Here is a 19,185-nt window from a genome sequence, read left to right as displayed (position 1 = left end):
TTCACTGTGAGACCTGCTACTCACTCTCGTACAGTGCATCGGCCCCCCTTCCCACTGCACAGTGGCTGCCGAGAGAGTGAGCCGTGGAGTCAGAATTCCACCGGGACACAGGCTGCAATGTCAGTGACCTTCTTCTCAAGACAGGGCTTTTTAGGATGGAATAGAAACGACCTAATGTAGTCCCCTAGCCTTAGGAAAAGGGGAAGAATTCTCTTTAAATTAAAAAGGAAAAAAGAAAAAAAAGGTATGAACTTGGAAGACCGGGATGTGCTTGGCTCTCTGCTTCAGAATAAACTAAGAGGATCCCAAAAGAATTCATGGAGACTGCGTTTAGCATGCATGCCTGTGATGCTGGAGTGATGGGGGCTTCACCCTCTTGTACCTGTTACCTTTCCGCATGGAGTTAATCAAATGTTCCGTTATCTTCCCTGGGTAAGGGAAATGAACTGATTTAAATTGCCACGCTTGGATACTCATCCAGAGAGGACAGCTGAGAGATTTACGTGCAAAAATAACTGGGTTAGAGGAGAAAATGGGAGACGGATTCCAAGTACCTGCTTGTTGTGCTGTCTGTGGCAACTGCTGACCCCTCTGAGCACTGTACTGAACTGAGGCCATGGGCCGGTACTGCTGTGTAGTTGAGGTAGGGTACTGACCAGATGGATAATAATATATGGGCATCTGTGGAAGAAAGAGAAAAGGAAATGAGAACTGTGCACTAAGTAACAATTTTTAAAATGTAAAATACGTCATCTTATGATTGTAGTAGATTGTAATAGACTGTAGTAGATTATACGATCATATGATCGTATGTAGTAAATTGCAGTATGATTGTGGTAGATCGTAAACACAACTGCCGAAATCTTCCCCCAGGCCTATGTGTGTGTACAGGCTCCTCTTCCCATAGAGATAGAAGTGGAATCGATTCCCCAAGCCCTTGAATCTGAGCTGGCTCTGTGACTGGCTTTGACCAGTGCCATGAGGCAACCAAGATGACTTCTGTGACTTGCAAGCCTGATCCTTAAGAAGACTTGCAGCTTCCACTTTTGCAGGAGGACAGCTCAGCCACCAGGAAAAAAAAGCCCAGGCTACACTGCTGGAGAAGGAGGCCACGTGGAGAATAGAGGAGCCTCAGTCTGCAGGCTACACCAACGTTCGAGGCATATGCGAGGCCACCTTGAGTGTTCCAGGCTGTCCCAGGTAATACCGCATGGAGCAGAGGCGACCCACCCTTGCCGAGTCCTGTTCAATTTACTGATAGTCATGAGTAATACAATGGTTGTTTTAGAACACTGAATTTTGTGTTTTTTGAATGAAGCACGAGTGAATAAAACAGTCATCTACAACAACAACAAAAATCTTTTATGATAGTTTTAAATATTATATCTAACTTGAAGTGTTTTTCTAGTGGAAACACAGGTGAGGCATGAGAACTGCTGATCTCTAGCCTAAAAGAAGCAGAGAATAAAATTATGAAATATAATAAAGTCTGCCAAAGCACTTTGCAGAGTGATTGGCACATCGGAAGTATCCAAAAAATTTATGTTCAATCCAAAACGAGAAAAATATTAAAATAGTGTCTATAGCACTTCCTATTACTTTCTAATGACTGGCAATGCCCGTAAATATTCTAATTACCTCTGGTTAGATTCAAATCTAATCTCTCCTCATCTGGAAAGACTTCCTTGCCCACCTGAGGTCATTTATTTTAAGGTTATTTTCTTATGAATCTTAATTATTTTTCATTTCTAGGCTTCTGAATTTTCTTCTATCATCTTCTTTAAAGTGTAGGCAGAGGCACACCAATACACGCCCTATAAGTATTATATTCATAGAGTAAAAGTATGAGCCACCTCTTTGAGAATTATGATTTTTACGGCTATTTTATTTCTGATTTGCTCATATCAAATAGGAAACACTTTTCTTTTTCAATCTTGCTATTGAAACATACATAACATGTTTTCCTGCCTAGGGATAAAGTAGGGACAAAAAAGATAACAGTCTCTGTGGGTCTATGGTTTTGTGATCTCATGGAATGATTATGAATTATAATTCTATCTAACAATATGGATATTTAAGGGTAAGAAGCTGCATGAATCTGAAACAAACACAGGTCTATATCTGGCAATTAACTAATTTATTATATGTATTGTTTATAGTGATTTAATCTTACTATTTCTCCCTTTCTTTGTAAGCAATTTATAACAATAAAAATCCAAATAATTCTGGAGTAATAATTGGTTTTAGTTACGCTCTGGCAGATTGTGGTGCTATTAAAGATTATCACCATTCTATAGTAGTAAGTGCTTCCTAATATTAAGAATAAGAACAAATACTATCTAATTGATACATCAGCATTATATATGTAGGACTTTTAGGGAGAACCGTATTTTGTTCCTTTAGGAGAGGCTGTGTCTTGATTCAACGTAAGCTCTTAAATATGCTATCTGGCTCTCAGTCTCTCCTCTTACATTCAGTATGAAATATGAAAACACCTTCAGGGATGAAGGACAGACTTCAAACAGCTTTTGAAAAAACTTTCCTGATAAACACTAATGGTTTGGATAAAAGTATAGCTCTTGAGAGAGAGAGAGAGAGAGAGAGAGAGAGAGAGAGAGAGAGAGAGAGAGCGCGCACACCTCATTTTTAGTACTGCTTTTTGTTTTGATCTTGTTTTATTCTCCTACTTCTACCTTCTTTGATACCCTGACAAAATGTGCTAAAGATTCAGTCACTTCCATCCAGCATCTCTCCGAGGTGGAGTATTAGCCAGCTCTCAGGAATTGTAGCTCCCAAGCATATAAAGCAAGTGGGAAATGGCACTTGGCTCATCCTCATCCTCCATCACTGAGAACGGCAGCCGAGCTGAGCTAAGAGGAATCTTTAAAGGATAAATTTGAAAGGTTGGAAGGGAGAAAGGTGAAGGAACGAAGGAGCAAGAATAGCCCCAAAGGGAAGAAATGTATATTTTCAACAACTATGTTAAAATACAGAGAATCAAAAAGTGAGTGGATTAGGAGAGGAAATAAATAAATGAGAGGATAAACCATAAAAGATAAGCACTTCTCCCACTTCCCTTCTTCAAATCCCTCTTTGTCTTGTCCATATGTTTCTTGCTTCCAGTGAGCACCCAGAAAGCACACATGACAAATCAGACACAATTGGCCTCCAAGGGTATTAAAAAGTTCGTTCTCTGTGTAAGTTTAACATATCTCCATGTATGCCCACGGACTGTGTCTCACAAGTTCTTTTCACAGTTGAATAATCAAGTTTTAAAATGTTTCCTAAATTGTAACATTCCATTGTAGATATGTTCCACTTAAAAAAAAAAAAAAGGAAAAATTGTTTACTAAATTGGAAATTATATCCTGTAGCTTAATCTGTGTTTCTTTTAAAAGAAATTCATGGATGTCTAAACTGATCATGAACATCCATTTTGCCTTTTTTTTCTCCCCTCCCTCTTTCTATTTTTAAATCTATTGAAGCAGGAACGAAAGCATTTCCATTGCAGATATACCAGGAGTTCTGAGTTGTCTTTGCTCCTGCAATCCACTAAAACTGAAATTCCTTCATCAAGGAGGAACTTTTATTTAAAAGTCTTCAATTAAATATTCCACCAACTCCCGTCTTTGACAGCAGAAATGGGTAAAAGCTTAGATGTTATTTAGGCTAAAAAGCTAAACAATTTTTCCAATAATTAAAGTACTTAATTTATTAGCAAAATAATTAATATACTAATGAGGTCCTTTCTCCTGTAACTTCAAAGGATTTTCCACATCTCCTTAAATCCTACTGGCAAAGCGACATTACTGAGAAGGTAACAGAAGATGAACTATTAATTGCTCGAAATAAAATAAACAACGGAGTGAAAACTCTTTCATGGTGGAGGGTTTTGCATGACTTGAAAAGAAAATAATTTATTCAAGATGTTAAGGCGGTGAAACAAACAATAAGAAGGTGACACTGTGCTTTAAGCAGCTCGTCCAGTGCGATATTTCATAATTAGGATGGAATTTGCCTAGGATATGTGTGCCTTGAAAATGGACCAGAAAACGCCTCTGTGCATTTTACATCTTGACAGTAATCACTTGCAATATTCTGCACGGGATACCCAGGAGAGCACCAGAGATGTTTGGTGGTGAACAGTAACACATAATCAGTCTTTGAGAGGACAGTAAAAATCAGTGATCTGTGGTGTCTTACATGCTCGAGTCAATTAAATATGATGAATGGCCACTTGTGAGAATACGAGTAAACTCAGCTTCCCCCGAGGGAAAGGACAGGACAGCGCATGTTGGCTTAGCTTCCTCCTTTATATTCATAGAGGAGCCCCTGCCTGGAGCACCAAGTTAGCTCCAGAAAATTCTATGAATCTGTAAGAGAGGAAAGAACAAATTCCCAGAGCAGGAGCAAGAGAACATTGAAAGTCCCCAGGAGCGGATGTTCCTCTCGTCCAAGGCTTTCCATTCCTAGACAATGCATGAGCAGGGCATCACCTAGAAGGGATTGTTTTCTTGTGGCCTCCGTACTGGCAGTCTGGAAGATGGGATGTTCCCCCAATTGAACCATGGACAGTTGGGTCGGTTTCATTAAACTTATTTTTTGCACAACTACTGAACAGGACAGATCAGGTCCTGCAGGTGGAGAATATCGGTATAAGCCAGAAGGGCAAGAGAGACTGACCTGGCAACATTCTACATGGAAATATAGAAGTCAAAGTGCAGCACAAATCAGCTACAGGTCACAGGTGTGAGAAAAAGCATGCTTACCTGTGCAGGTGGAGGCTGTTGCACAAATCCCTGTGGTGAGGGAGGGGCCTGGAGAACTTGTTGAGAGATGGAAGGTGCAGAGCCTGAGAATCCCCCTGTGGGGAGCTGCTGGCCTGTAGAGGCGATGACATAGCTGGGCTGTTGGGTTGGCTGGGGCATGAGGGATGGGGGGTAGACAGGGCCAGATGGGGGCTCAGGAGTCTCTCCTGAGGACTGCCTACTCAGGTTCATCTGGCCAAACTGTGTCGCCACATCATCTCTCTGCAAGACACAAAAAAAAAGGAGGAAATCAGGGAGATCCACTTAGCAATGGGAGAGGCACACAGAGGCAGACATAGGCCACACGACTGTCATTGTGTGAGAAGCAGGGAGTACGATTTGGAAAAAATAAAAGGAAGGGATTCTCCAGCTAGAACAAGAGAATGCAGATTTAATCATCCTGAGGATCAGAGATGGCAAACAGTTTGACTCAAATCTTCCTCCTTCGATGGCATCCAATTATTACTTTTTCACTAAGGGCTTGGGCTTCTCAGGATGGCGCCGAGACAAGAGGGCTTGGTGTTTTGTCCTGAAGAGTCGAATGCTCTTCCTAGCAGTAGCCACAGGACCTGCCTTCTGGGGAGAGGCAGGAGGACTTATGTTCATCATTACCCACAGCTGTTGCAAAGGTCAGGCCAGAACCTGTGTCAGCTGGGTGGGACCCCGTTTGTAAATTATGGAGTGTTTGCTCACTGGAGATTTAGGGGCAATGCTCACTCTTGTTGTCCAAAAGGACCTAGTACATTGAGGAGGAATGAAGGGGAACCTAGGGGTTTGGGATGTGAGAGGACATTTTATCAGGAGTGCATGGTTACCATTTTGACGCTGACTTTCAGCTATTTCCCAAACCCTCACGCCAAGTTCGTGAGTGTGTTTCTGACTTCTAACTGATGGCATTCGATTCCCGCTGAACTGGCACACTCTTAAAAATAAAAGGGTACCAGATTGCAGAAGCACTAACCACGAAACAAATGACAGAAAGAAAACCATGACTTCGAAGATGTGTTGTAATGTTCTGAAATGAGATATTCACACACATCCCTCATAGTCAGCCTAGGGCACCCATCTGGCACCAACCAGGCCCACACGGGAAAGTAAAATCGTGACTATGCTCTCCTGGGGCAAAAGGCATACACATGAAACACAGTACCATGGGGAACTGCTGCGTTGGAGACACAGGCAGGAGATGCTGGGGAGGAAACGAGACTGCTGGGTATTGCACTGACTGGGAGGAAGCCTGCAGCCCCTGGACAGACTGGAGGAAAGAAAAAGCTGATCAGTTAACAAGGAAGCACTTGGGGTGGGGGCTAAAATCCCACTGGAAGGCTGTCATATCCAAAGCATACCACCCACCACCCCCTACAGGTCCTCTTGGCTCCGTGCACTTCAGAGACAAGAACCAGGCACCAAAGGCAAATCCAAGTCATGCAGGCTGGAGCCAGCCTGCCCTTATGGAGGCTCGTTTGCTCAGAGTGAACACCTCTTTAAGAACATACTGTGACACTTTTTACGTTGTCATTGGTTAGATCTTCTGGGTCTAAAAATATGGCCCAAGGAATAAGAAGTAAGGAAAAAAATATTTAAAACAAGTTTCACTCCAGCAACCTACTCAGAACCCTTCGGGGTTCTGTGGACATTGCCAGGTGTTGCCTCAGGCAAATGGGGGCAGCTCTATGTGTCTCTAAGGTCTCTATGTGTCTCCAGGTCACCTTGGAACTAAACTGATTTCTATTCTTTCCAATGATAAAGTCTTTACTACTGACTCTTTGCAATCAGGAGCACTTGGTGTGTGCTGGGAATGGGTGAGCGAGTTGATACAAAGGCCCTGGCGGGAATATGCGGTCAATCCCCAAGACAGGCTCCTTGATACATAAAAATCATGTCTAGCCCTAAGAAAAACATGTCATTCATTTCCCCTTGCACCATGCCCTCGTCATGCAAGTCATTGGATGGTCCACTCATCTCTATCTAAACGTAAGGTTCCAGATGAAATCCTGCCAACCTGTGACCAGAGTCTAGGCTGCCAGGTTTTATTGATGAGTGGATGAGGGTCACGCTGATGGAAAATATCCCCTCTTCCTGATGCACTGCTGTCCTGAAGGCTGTGCAACCTTCACCTTAAAGCATGTCTCCTCCCTGCCTCCAGCCAGCTCCTTACCTGAGTGACCAGGGGGCCTGCCATTTGCGGCTGTGGTGGCTGGACCTGCTGCTGTGGCTGAGGAGAGGGCTGCTGCTGTGGCTGCTGCTGGGACTGCCCCACCATCGTGCCTCGCAGGGATTGCTGACTGGTGGGGGGGTTGTATATTGCAGGGGTTCCATCGGGATTCACAAAGGGCTGGCCTGCAATGGAACCATTGGTCCAGGTGAGCCTCTCAATCTCTCCTTTGGCAGCAATAACCACTCTGATAGATATTTAAAAAGCAACCTTAAGCAAAGGGGCAGGGTGGTAGCAATCCAGGACACGAGAACCTTCGCCCATGTGAAGACTTTGCTATTTTTGACCCACCCGGTTCAGCTTACATTATATAACAATGTAAGCCCAGAGCAATGTTAAGAAGCAGCAAATAAATCTACCACCTTCAGGGAGATCTCCCAAAGTCAAGTACAGTAGCACCCAGTGGAGAAGGCCTGTGGAGAAGCAATCTTCAAGAAGCCTTGTGTTTTGCTGCCCTGCACCTCACAGCCACCAGTGAGATACTAATGTACTCTGAGAGGGGGCTGCTTTCCTTTTGTATTATCCCAACTACCTTCGGTTACACATTATTTACCAATACATGTGTTTTGCTTCTCCTAGCTTTGTCTCCAATTCAGTATCATTATGAATTCCACAAATATATATGCAACAGAACATACCACATCCATTCATTTACTTCTCTGCAGAGACACAAGCAAAAGACATGGAGATTTCTATTTTAAAGGTGATGTGTAGTAAGCTTGTCACAGGACCATCTTATAATGGTGAAGCAAAATACAATATTTTGCCATTTGAAATGATGGCATAGTTCACTATTATTATTACCACTATTTGGGGAGTATTTTATAGTTTAAAAAATAGTATTATTGGAGCCTCGTCATGGCTCTGTTTGGAAGGAAGATGTTCCTTATTTCTCTGTTTCAGAAGGGGAAATGAAGGCCCATCAGAAAGGTTATAGGAATAAGGAGCTGAAAGAAGGAAAGTATGGAGCAGAAAATGAAAGAGAGAAAAGGGGGAAGAAAAGGAAGGTAAAGGAGAGAACAAATCAGTTTCCAATATGGCAGGCACAGTGACAGGCACCTGACATGTATGATCTTAGCTCTTCCAACAACCCTCAGATGTGCAATCTCATCCCGGTTTGGAGACAAAAAAATTAGAATTCAAAGGGCCAAGCAACTTATTCAGAAAACAGAATCAAAACAAACAAACAAAAAAGCAGTAAGCGAGAGAATCAGGAAACGACTCTTGTCAATATGACTCCAAAGTCCATTTACTTCCCCTTACGCCGAATAACGGAAGAGAATTATCCTAGTTTACACAATGAGTATCTGGTACAAAGAGATACCATGAAAAAAAATCCAGTCATCACTGAAAATTATTAACCAATGCATGAGAAGTCAGGAGAGGTGGGGGCCATGTTTCAAAGTGGAATCACACCCGGAATTCGTAGATAAAGAATGGGCAGGATGAGAATATGGGTCAATGGGTTGGCAAAGTATTTGCGGGACAGTTTGTGAGTCCTTTCTTTCCTATTCTATAACCTCCACATCCCTATGGGAAAGGCAGCAGTAGAAATGTGTATCCCCAAGCTGAAGCCATGGAAATATTCTCTAGAAGCCTGAACAAAATGTCTGGGAAGAGAAGGACTGCAAGTATGGGGTTGGTGTCTCACAGGAGGGTGATCCCTGCTCTTGGCATTAAGGAGATGGCAGAGACAGCTTGCTGAGTTCTCCCCAAAAGCATCTCCTTACATTGATCAATATGCAGGAATTACATGAGCACCCTTATCCAGGGTAAGCAGCATGTTTGGGTAAGGAAATCAGTCTTGTTCTTTCATAATGTATATGAAGAGCAACCAAAGATGGCCAGTAATGTGAGGAAAATTTGCAATCGAAAGGAACAAGACTGAGAGGGAAAATAGAAAAACTGACCCAAAGGAAACTATATTTTAATGAAAACAAATTGTACACTATTCAATAAGAAGAGACTGTTATAAAATGAGAACTCAGCTAATTAGCTTATGTATGCTAAATGAAAGGAACCAGTCCTAAAAGGGCAGCTACTGTATAATTCCATTTCTATCAAATTCAAGGTCAGGCAACATTTAGCGATGTAATGGAAGTCAGAATAGCAGTAACTCTAAGGGGTATGGGGGAAGCTACGAGGAGACTCTGTCTTACTCAGCGTGATGTTTACACAGGCGTTCACATATTCAAATATTTACCAAGGCTACACATCAAATATGTGTAGATCATGCACTTCACCTGTACACTTTATAAATGACATTAAGAAAGGAAATTGGAATAGGTTGGGGGGGCAATTGCTGGGGTCAGTAGTGAAACCAGCCAAAATGCTCACATGAAAAGAGCAATGGACTTGCCTTCAGCTCTGTTAGGAATTGCAATGATAGTTCCTCAATATTACTGGAAATTTTCAGACGATATATATTTCATGTATGCGACAAGAAACCTTAAATGCTCATATTTATGAACATACTTGCCACAACTAAGGAAGTTCTGACAATGATTTCATAACCAATCACAATGTGCTAACGATAGAAAAGCAAATGTACCAGAATTATATTCACAGAACTAAATTTAGTGGTATATTTTTTTCTAATGTTCCCCATAGGCATTTGTTTTTCTATCACTGTCATTTAATTTATTTTATATATTTTTTCTTTTTGTAAAAATAACTTCTGGATTTAAAATGTGCAACTTGTTTTTCCTCCAAAACCGGTGATGTGAGAATGGATGAAAAAACAGTTCAATTTTCAAAATTTTATCAGCCCATTTAGAATTCTAATCTTTCATCGCCCCTCACCCACCTCCACCTTTGTATCTTAAAAACATAAGAGGAAAATTTTAGGTGCTTAACATTTACAAAATTTTCACAGCAACTTTATATGAAATCGTTTCAAAATCAGCCTCACTCTGTACTTACACAAACACACATACAAACGTACACACGAAGATGGAAAACTAAAAGAAAGAATCTATTATATTCTATATCGGTGTTCCCAACATTTTCGACATCAGGGACCAGTGTTCCTATGAGAATCTAATCCCTGAGGATCTGAGGTGGATCTGAGGCAGTGATGCTAGCGCTGGGGAGCAGCTGCAAATACAGATGAAGCTTTGCTTGCTGGCCCACTGCCCACCTCCTGCTGTGTGCCCCAGTTCCTAACAGGCCAGGAACCAGCACCGGTATACAGCCCGGAGGTTAGGAACTCCTGGTTCTATATGACCTTCAATTTACTCCCAGGGAAGTGTGAAAAAACTGACCATAATCAGGGTGAAAACATAACCATAAAATATTCAGAGGTTCTTTGTGATAAATTTTAGATCTCCTCTTTGAAATATTATTAATATGTTGTGGACCAGAAAAAAGAAATGTTTCTAAGCAATTGCATATGAAAAACAATAAGAATTCACTTGGGTAGAAGGAGATGGAAGGTTGTCCTGGAAAGAGAAAAGAGTATAAAAGATTGATTTTATGCTCACCAAGGAGATGTAAAAATAATGAAGAAAATGAAAGAAGTAAAACAGATAGCAGGAAAGAGAACAAAGACAATTTCCTACGAGAGTGAGGATGGCAACTATTGGTTTTCAAGTCAGGCAATGCTCACCTTTCTATATTCTATCATTTACACCAAATACAGATGCAATTACCACTGAATACAAGCAATTAGTTTGAATGACAGCTGCTGAAGACCAAAAGGGAAAGAAACACTAGCTGGCCTTATGACTATTCGGCTAAGAAGAGGTTTTCATGTCAGGAACTTCACTACTGTGCCCTGCAGGCCCTGACATGTGTGTTGGCGTGGGTAAAGAGGGTGCGATGACAGAGGTAAGCCAGGGTGCCCTGAGCTCAGAAGAAAGGATTCAATGCATTGTGCTCCTTCCTCTCAAACACGTGACATTAGGTGAAAAACTTCTCCCCTCTCCACATCGACCTGTACAATGTGTCGTAGATTTTATTTTACTAACATAATTACTGAGTACCTGCACAGTGACTAAAGACTATGTTATCTATTCCAGGATTCAAAACAAAAACAGAAACACAACTAACTATGAGCTCTCCCCAGAGAGAGCTTATAAATGTGCTGGTAAGAAGAAAATGAACCCAGGGAAAACTGACACAGGAATCAAAGTAGTCACGTGCTCTTGGTTCCTGACACTGAAGCGTTTCTGCCAATGGCTAGGCAAAAAGTATTTATTTAAAAAGAAAGAGAGGGGGTGAGAAAAAGAGATTTTCCTTTCTTAGTTTTTAGAAGGTGATCAATCAAATTATAAGGGAGTTACTGATCATGGAGAGGTAAGGATTGATTCAGATCTTGCAAAAATACATTTATAGACAGCACATAAAAACTTCATGATGCAATTAAGAAAAAGATGGAAACAGTTTGAATAAATAAATGCTAGAAGTCTTGTGAAAAACAAAATGTATAAGGTCATGGAAGCTCAGAGCATTTGAAAGAGACCAGCCCTTCAAGGCTGCTCAAAGTGAAGTCCCTGCAGATGGCATGCCCTCACTTCACACACTCATGAATTTGCACCAGATGAAGGGAAAGCAAAATGGAATAACAACATATACGGACATTAACAAGTACTTGAGGGATGCCAAAGGTTATTGGCATCTCTGGATAGTACTGAGCTGAAAGAATACAGCTAAGCAAAGATGAACTGTCTGCTAAAAATTTCCAAAAGGAGGCTGAGTCTGAGACAGCTGGAGGAAGATCAAACTCAAGAATCAAACCCAAGCTTGCCTTGCAAGGACGAAGATGTTTCACAGCGATAACTTTGAAAAAGAGCTTTTGTAGCAACTTACCCATCCCGATGTGTGAAAAGCAAAGAAAGAATGGGTCAGAGGTCCTGAGTTAGAAATAGACCAGCTGAGAGCCGAGTCTAAGGCCAGACAAAATAAAATGTTGTGGCTGTATTTGGAGAACTGCAAGAATATTTGTGGGCAGGGATGATTTCAGTGAGCCAAATATTTAGTACTTAGTAAGAGCCAAGTCTATTGTGCTGACAAAGGAAGTTTCATTTATGTTTCATTTAGTAGATATGATTGGCAGACACCTTAGTATTTTCAAATCATAGCTTGTCTTATTCCTACTTAAGACAGATATTTTACCAATCATAATTTTATACATGAGCCACATTCTCAAATATAAGACATTAGATGAAAAACTGCTCCCTATCCACATGAACATGTATAATGGGTAGCAGATAATATTTCTGTAATATGTAATCATTGAGCACAGTGCCTAAGACTACTTTGTTATCTACTCTAGGGGAAAAAAAAAATAGCCAAGTATGGCCTTTACCTACAAGGAGCTTATAAATGTGCTGATAACAAGGAAATGAACCCAAGGAAAATTCACACAAGAAGCAAAGTAGTCACATAGATAGATAGATGATAGATAGATAGATAGATAGATAGATAGATAGACAGACAGCTATCTAGACAGATAGATAGATGATGGATGGAGAGAGAGATAGACAGACAGACATGCACATATACACATATATATCAACATGTGTATACATATATATGTATACATACATACATACATACATGTGCATATTTTCAATATTAAAAAAATCCCACATTCTGTAAAAGAAGAAACATCATAATCACCTTACATCTCACCACTCAACCATGGTCTACAATATATTGGTACATTTTCCTTCTGGTCTAGGGATATGTCTAGCATTTATCAGATCAGAGAAATATGCATGGTGAAGCTGTTCAACAGTGTTATTAGACCCTGTTCCTTAGTTAGGGTCCTTTTTCAAAGGAGATATTTTGATAACAGCTCAAATCACTCCATCCAGTGAATCAGAATTGGGACTTGGCACCAGATAGCACTTTATTTCTTTTTCTATAAACAAGATTACAGATAATAACATACGCATACACATGCACAGCCACACTATCATTACAAATAATATTCTTGCATTATACCCTAAAAATAGTCTGTTGAGCTTTTTTGAAACACCACAATTTTGCTTAAAACAAACCACTCAAAACTAATACTTAGTGTGTGCTCTTGTCTACGAGCCCTCCATCTCAATTAAAAGTGAAAGAATTTAAGCCAACAGAATCATGTACTTCGAGTGCCCAGAGTAATGAATATGATCCTGGTTTTCTTTTAATTTCCTTTATAGTGCTTACAATGATCCAAAGAAAATAAAAGCAATCTAATATTCTTCTTAGCAGTCTCTAATCGGAAAGCTTTCAAATGGTTTTCAATAAAATGATTATGCCTTCTTTTCCCTGAAGCTGATGACATTTTCAAAATGTCTCAATCAAACACCATGCCTTGAGAATGTGCCATATGTTTTCATGAAAATGTGGCAATTATTCAAGTAACTCTTTTACTATCGTTCTCATGTTTCTCTGCATTTCCTAATTACTAGTAGCACTATATATGTGAGAAGATTGAGCCAGATTATTTTTAAGAGAATTGCATCTGGTTTTTCATTTTCAAATTTAGCTAATCAAAGAAATACTCTGCAATAATCTAAACCAAACCTCAGATATATCTTGAGACAACTCAATTTTTTTTTCAATCCCTTATAAAGGCTTCTAAGGAAGCTACTAGTCAATGTCAAACTTTCCAACCTAGGGTTTCTCAATCACTGCGCTACTGACATTCTGGACTGGAAAATCCTCTGTTGTAAGGGGCTGTCCTGTGCATTGCAGGATGTTTAGTAGCATCTCTTGCATCTACATTCTTAAATACTAGTAGAAGTCCGCTCCTCCCCAGGTCATGATAATCAAAGTATCTGTAGATATTGCCAATGACCTTGGAGGCACAGGCAACATTGTCCTCCAATGTCGAGAAATTACCCCTATGAAGCAGATGTTCATCAGGCTATTTGCTCAATGCTCTGGGTCCTTTGAAATCAGCATGGAAGTTAACTGACTACTAGGAAAACTAAAAAATAAAGAACAAATGGCCATTTATCATGGAAAGAACTATAACGATGAAGTTACCAATTTTCTGACCCCAGCAAAACCAGTCTAAGGCCTAAAATCTCTAAAATATGTAAGGATTTGCTCTCTGTATACTCTCTGTCACTGCTATTCCTTATTCTCCAGGAGGAGTTTGGTGAAGGTACAAAGTGAGAAAGCAACTTCCATAGTTAATAATCCACTACATGTCCCAGTTAATATCTCAAGTTCCTGAAATATTGTGGGTGCAAAAACACTTTTAACATCATAACAGGCTATCCATGGATTTATTCTGAGAAACATAAAGTTTTAATTAGTATATCCCAGTTCCTCACTCAATGATCTCTCATCTTAGTTCCTGGGAATACATGAGACACATTGTGGTCAGTGACGAGAAGATAGAGAAAAGTAGATATTTCTGGGAAGTCTCTATATCTATATTAATACCGATATCAATATGGAGATATAGATTATAATTATAGACCTGCTCCTCCATAGCAGTTCATGCACCATGCTCTCCTGCTCAGGAATTTTCAGAAAACTTGCTAGTAAATTGTTAAGATCGAACACAAGCAAAATTCTGGTCCTGCCAAAGCGAGGCAATACACTAACCTGTGTGTGGATTCAGAAGGATGCTTCCAGGCGGGATGCCTGTTGCAGCTTCGAGTGGAAGGAGTATATAGCCAGTGCTGTTGGCACCAACCTGGCCCCCCATTCCACTCTCTGGATAGGGTACACAGCCAGGAGAACTGGCTGTCACGCCTGAGACCAGGGGTGTACTCTGGAGAGGGGGATGGGTGCGGGACAGTGATCCTGACGAACCGGCACTGCTGGAAGACTCAGAACCTACAAACAGAGAGAGATAAAAACCAACAGATCATTCAACAGCTCTGGGTCTAAATGCTTACTTTAAATAATCCATCACTAAAGAATTTTAGGTGAGTGCTGTAGGATGAGATTAACTAATGCCCCTCCCACATTTTGCGTTTATATTTTATTGAAATATTTGCTACATCTTTTTCTGATGTATCAATTTCCTAGCAAAGAGAGATAAAGAATGGTTTCATTCAGCCTTCTCACATGCCACTAGGGTGATAAATTAATAAATAAATGATACCTTGAAGTTCCAAACCCAGCGCCTGAAAACTCCCATCACCCTGAGTAATTAATGCCATAGAAATGTCTTACTGAGCTGTCATGAGAATAAAATGACTAGGATGGAGATTAAAGATACTGCAGTGTAAGGAGGAGTCCTATGATGTGTTGATTATGCAGATGGTTCTTCAATATCTCTAAAGCTGAATTTTGAAGGCCCATAGTCAGAAATAATCTTTTCCCTCAGGTGGGAGTAGAAGAACTAGATCATACTTATTGAGAGTGCTTAAGATCTGCACTGTATTTCATATATTCATAGACATCTTATTAACATAGCTAAGAGGTGGACCAAAGACAGTTTGGCCTTCATGGCAAAGATTGAGCATCCTTCATATGACATAGAAGAGTAAAGTCATGTGGATGTTTATGGACTGTGGATTTCTCAAACACGTAGGTAACTGGATCAATGAGGAGAAGTCCCCAAGGCGGACTCTAGCCCCAATCATCTCCCTCTCCCTCCACTGTGGACAAAGAAATATCTGCTATATCCCATGTCCTTTAGGCACTAGCTGCTGTTCCCTGCAACTGGACCATGGGACCCTTGACCATGGTCATTTTGGGCAGTGAATATTAACCAGAACATTGGAAAGAAAACACACCAAGCAAAATTTCTATGTCTGTGAATTCAAACTAATAGATGATTTTGATGATATCATAGCTTATAAGAATGTAGTGCAAGAAATTTTTAAATTACTAGCCCATAAATATTGATTTATGTCATTAAAAATGCATTCTTCTGTCTCATTGAATGGTAACATACGTAAGGAATAGATAAACTGGAAATCTTTTTAAATAAGTGATAGGAATGTACCATGCAACTGCAGAGAAGAAAGACTGATATTTCTTGAGCATTTAGTATGTGTGGGCACTTGGATAAATACTACTAATAAGTGCTATTACTGCCTATATAGATAGGGAAATTGAAGCATGGAGAAGTTAGATAACTCAAGTCGACCCACATAGTTAGATAATGACAGAGCTAGGATTTGATCTTGGCAGACTAATCTAGATTTAACCATGACCCAAATGCCTCCTGAAAGCACATGTATGTGTATACCATGGACTGGCGCAAGTGTTCTCAGGTGAGAATCTTCTTTGCTTTTTCCATGACTTGATTATTAATAATGATAAAGTTTCAAGTTAATTCAGGATGCTCCATCTAACTGATTTAAAATACTTTTGAATAACACATGGGGAGAAAATTAAAGGATCTAAAAAGACATTTGAAAATGCTGAGTAATTTGAGACTGCACCACTGATGTTATGACCCTGAAGTCACAGCCCCAATACAAACTGAAGAGTTTGTCATATGACTTGATGTTACAGTACAAGTTTGACCCTAGCACAGAGAGAGTCAACACCAACAGCAGCAGCAGCAGCAGCAGCAGCAGCAACAACAGTAATAATATAATAAAATTTCCTGCTAATTTTCATAGCATCTTCATTTTGAAGATGAGAACTGATAATCAGAGATGTTAAGTAAAATTCCTAAGTGGAATTTTATGTATTTTATGTACTTAGTATGTGGTGGATTCTGAGTTTAAACTCAAGCACCAGGAATCTATGGACATGCTCTAAGCCACCAAGTTTTCTCTAGAGTCATTCAAAAGAGAACCAATAGGGCCAGGGCACTGAACAGCTTGTGCCAAGTCCTAGGGGATACTGCACAGAAATTCACTGCTACTCACAATGGGGTGCCCATAAGTTGAAGCTAGACCCTAAGGGACAGGTTGTGGGAGGTGTAGGGAGAAGACAGCAGAGTGGCTGGGTGAGAGACTCAGGTAGACATTCAAAAGAGAGACAAAAAAAAGGAAAAAAGAGAACATGGGGAAAAATTGAACAAGAGATCACAAGGCAAAGCAAAATGGAAAACTGGGAAGGGAGCAGGACAGAGGGGAAGGGCACGGGCAGACTCCCAGGGAGTAAGGGGAGCGGTCACTCTCCAAGGGGGAAACAGCCTGAGTTTGGGTTCTAGCTCTGCCAGTTACTAGCTGTGTTTTCCTCAGGAAGTGACTACTTCCTTGGACCTCAATATCCTCTTTTGTGAACTATAAGCCACCAGCCTAGACAAGTAATAATGATGGCCTTGACTTTAGACAAATTTCTTCCTGACATAGGCCTTTTACCTCCCTTTTTTAGAGCATTTCTGATCCCCTAAGATGTAAATATTCTCCCAGCAATTTATCAGTTTTACAATCCAAGAATGTCTTTCTTAAGGATTTGGGCGCCATCCTTTGAAATGTAATCATCAAGAAATAGTCCCTTATTTGTCAGTTTCTGTGGAAGGTAAGAGTCTGACTCTGATAAACACCAATCCGCAAACACAGATGGCTTAATCAAATTGACCAATCACCTCTCTAATGTCCTCCAGTACTCTTCCACGAGCTCACTTATAAACTTTCCTGCCTTTTGTTTCAGCAGGGTTGAGTTTAACCTCTCGCCCCTATTGTGACAGTCTTCACTCTGATTGCCATAGTTGTGAATAAAGTCTTCCTTGCCTGTTTAACTCCTCCAATGCAATTTCTCTTTTATAAGGACCCTGCACCATAATTATATTTTTTCCTGAATTAAAGAAAATGTTTTGAGATCCAGGGGTCAGAGTTCAGTAGAATAGCCTAAAGCTTCCGAAATTACAAGGAGGAAGAGAGTATCCAGGATGTATTTGTGTAGTGATGAAAATAAACACGAGGAAGAGGAAGTGATGGCAAAACGTGATGTCTTGCGTCGGTTCCAAAAATACTCTAGGGTGTAGACAAGGCAGGTGATAACAACAAGAATACCCTTGCAACCAGAAAACAAAATACCAGGCCATGTAAAATTATTAAAACAAAGCAGAAAAATATCTTATTTCTCCCGAGCAGTTGTTCTCAAAGCTTGGTCTCTGAATAAGGTCTGGGCTTTAAGAAATCTTTCATGTGATGCTGATGCAGCTAAAGTTGAGAACCCCTGCTCTGGAGATGAAGAGGGAGAGATGATAGTAAAACCATGAAGTTTGGCCAGTGTGGAAAGAAATAGACATTATACTCTTACTTTTCAGCCACATCACCTCTCCTAAGAAACAGTGATTTCCAGTGCAAGCACCACTCAAGTTCTCTTCACAAAGAGGAAGTAATGATGTAATGACATCATCACGCATAGGCGTGCACTGGACACCTGTTAGGTGACCATTTCTGTGCTCAGTGTGGCAGATACAATAGTAGAAAGGCAGCCCAGGCCCCAAGACAGTGTGCTCGTACATCCAGACTTCAGTAATACACTTTTTCCAAAATGTAAGAAAACATGTTTCCTATCTGGAAAAACTCTCATTATTATCTATTTAAAGCTCAAATCTATGTAATTAGAGGAGGAGAAGAGTAATGTAAATGTCACAACTCCAGACTTGGTTTCTGAAAGGTCAAAAGAAAGTTTGTAATTCCACCGTGAACAAAGAGGAAAAATGGAAACTTGTGCTGTTCTGAAGCTCCATGACAGCAAAACTGACAGCTTTGCTTCATAAAACCATCTTGGGAAATTGTGAGTTTGTTTTGACATCCTATCTTGATCGCCTTTAATATATATATATATTTTTTTGCTTTCCATTTCTGCACCTTGACAAGCTTTCAAATGGAGACACTTAGATTAAACGGAAAAAAAAAATGTCTGAAACACTTACAATTTCTAATCATTCTTCAAAGAATGTGGCATTTTAGCATTCTTGAAGTGTTGTAAATGTTTCCAAAAAGCTTTGCTTTGGAAGTGATTGGGAGTGGGTGAATGGAGAATGACGATTAATTTAAAAATCCTAAGAGCTCTTTTGGTGTGCTGAAAATTTTAAGTGCACCATTTAAGGTACTTGGTTTCTGCCTTTTAAGGAGATTTAAAACTATTTAACCTTTCTTAGTTTACAAAAGCTTAAGTGCACCACTGTGGATTTTCTTGACTTCGATTGCTGTTATAGTGGGATATAAGAGCAATTAATTAGAGAAGGAAATCAAGAATTCTCCAATTGGTGAATAAAAATGACAGAAGGCAGTGTGAGCCCACCTGAATCTTTCCAAGAAGCAAGATATATATATATATATATAT

General features: G+C 40.2%; 1 protein-coding gene across 3 annotated transcripts in view; it reads right to left on the bottom strand.

Moving 5' to 3' along the window:
* Positions 1 to 19,185, bottom strand: part of ARPP21 (cAMP regulated phosphoprotein 21) — a 111,880-nt gene that overhangs the window by 48,913 nt on the left and 43,782 nt on the right. For all 3 annotated transcript variants that reach the window (XM_015597072.1, XM_015597069.1, XM_025039276.1), the window contains 5 exons: positions 14,578 to 14,811; positions 6,967 to 7,148; positions 5,959 to 6,063; positions 4,770 to 5,030; positions 555 to 681 (listed from right to left, as the gene is read on the bottom strand). In XM_015597072.1, the coding sequence (XP_015452558.1) occupies positions 555 to 681; positions 4,770 to 5,030; positions 5,959 to 6,063; positions 6,967 to 7,148; positions 14,578 to 14,811 (909 nt within the window). The remainder of the gene's footprint in view (positions 1 to 554; positions 682 to 4,769; positions 5,031 to 5,958; positions 6,064 to 6,966; positions 7,149 to 14,577; positions 14,812 to 19,185) is intronic.

The sequence above is a fragment of the Pteropus alecto genome, unplaced genomic scaffold (genome assembly GCF_000325575.1).
Source record: "Pteropus alecto unplaced genomic scaffold, ASM32557v1 scaffold10, whole genome shotgun sequence".
In the NCBI taxonomy this organism is placed as follows: Eukaryota; Metazoa; Chordata; class Mammalia; order Chiroptera; family Pteropodidae; genus Pteropus; species Pteropus alecto.
The sequence above is the reverse complement of the archived record's forward strand: the minus strand, read 5'-3'. Positions and strand labels throughout refer to the sequence as shown.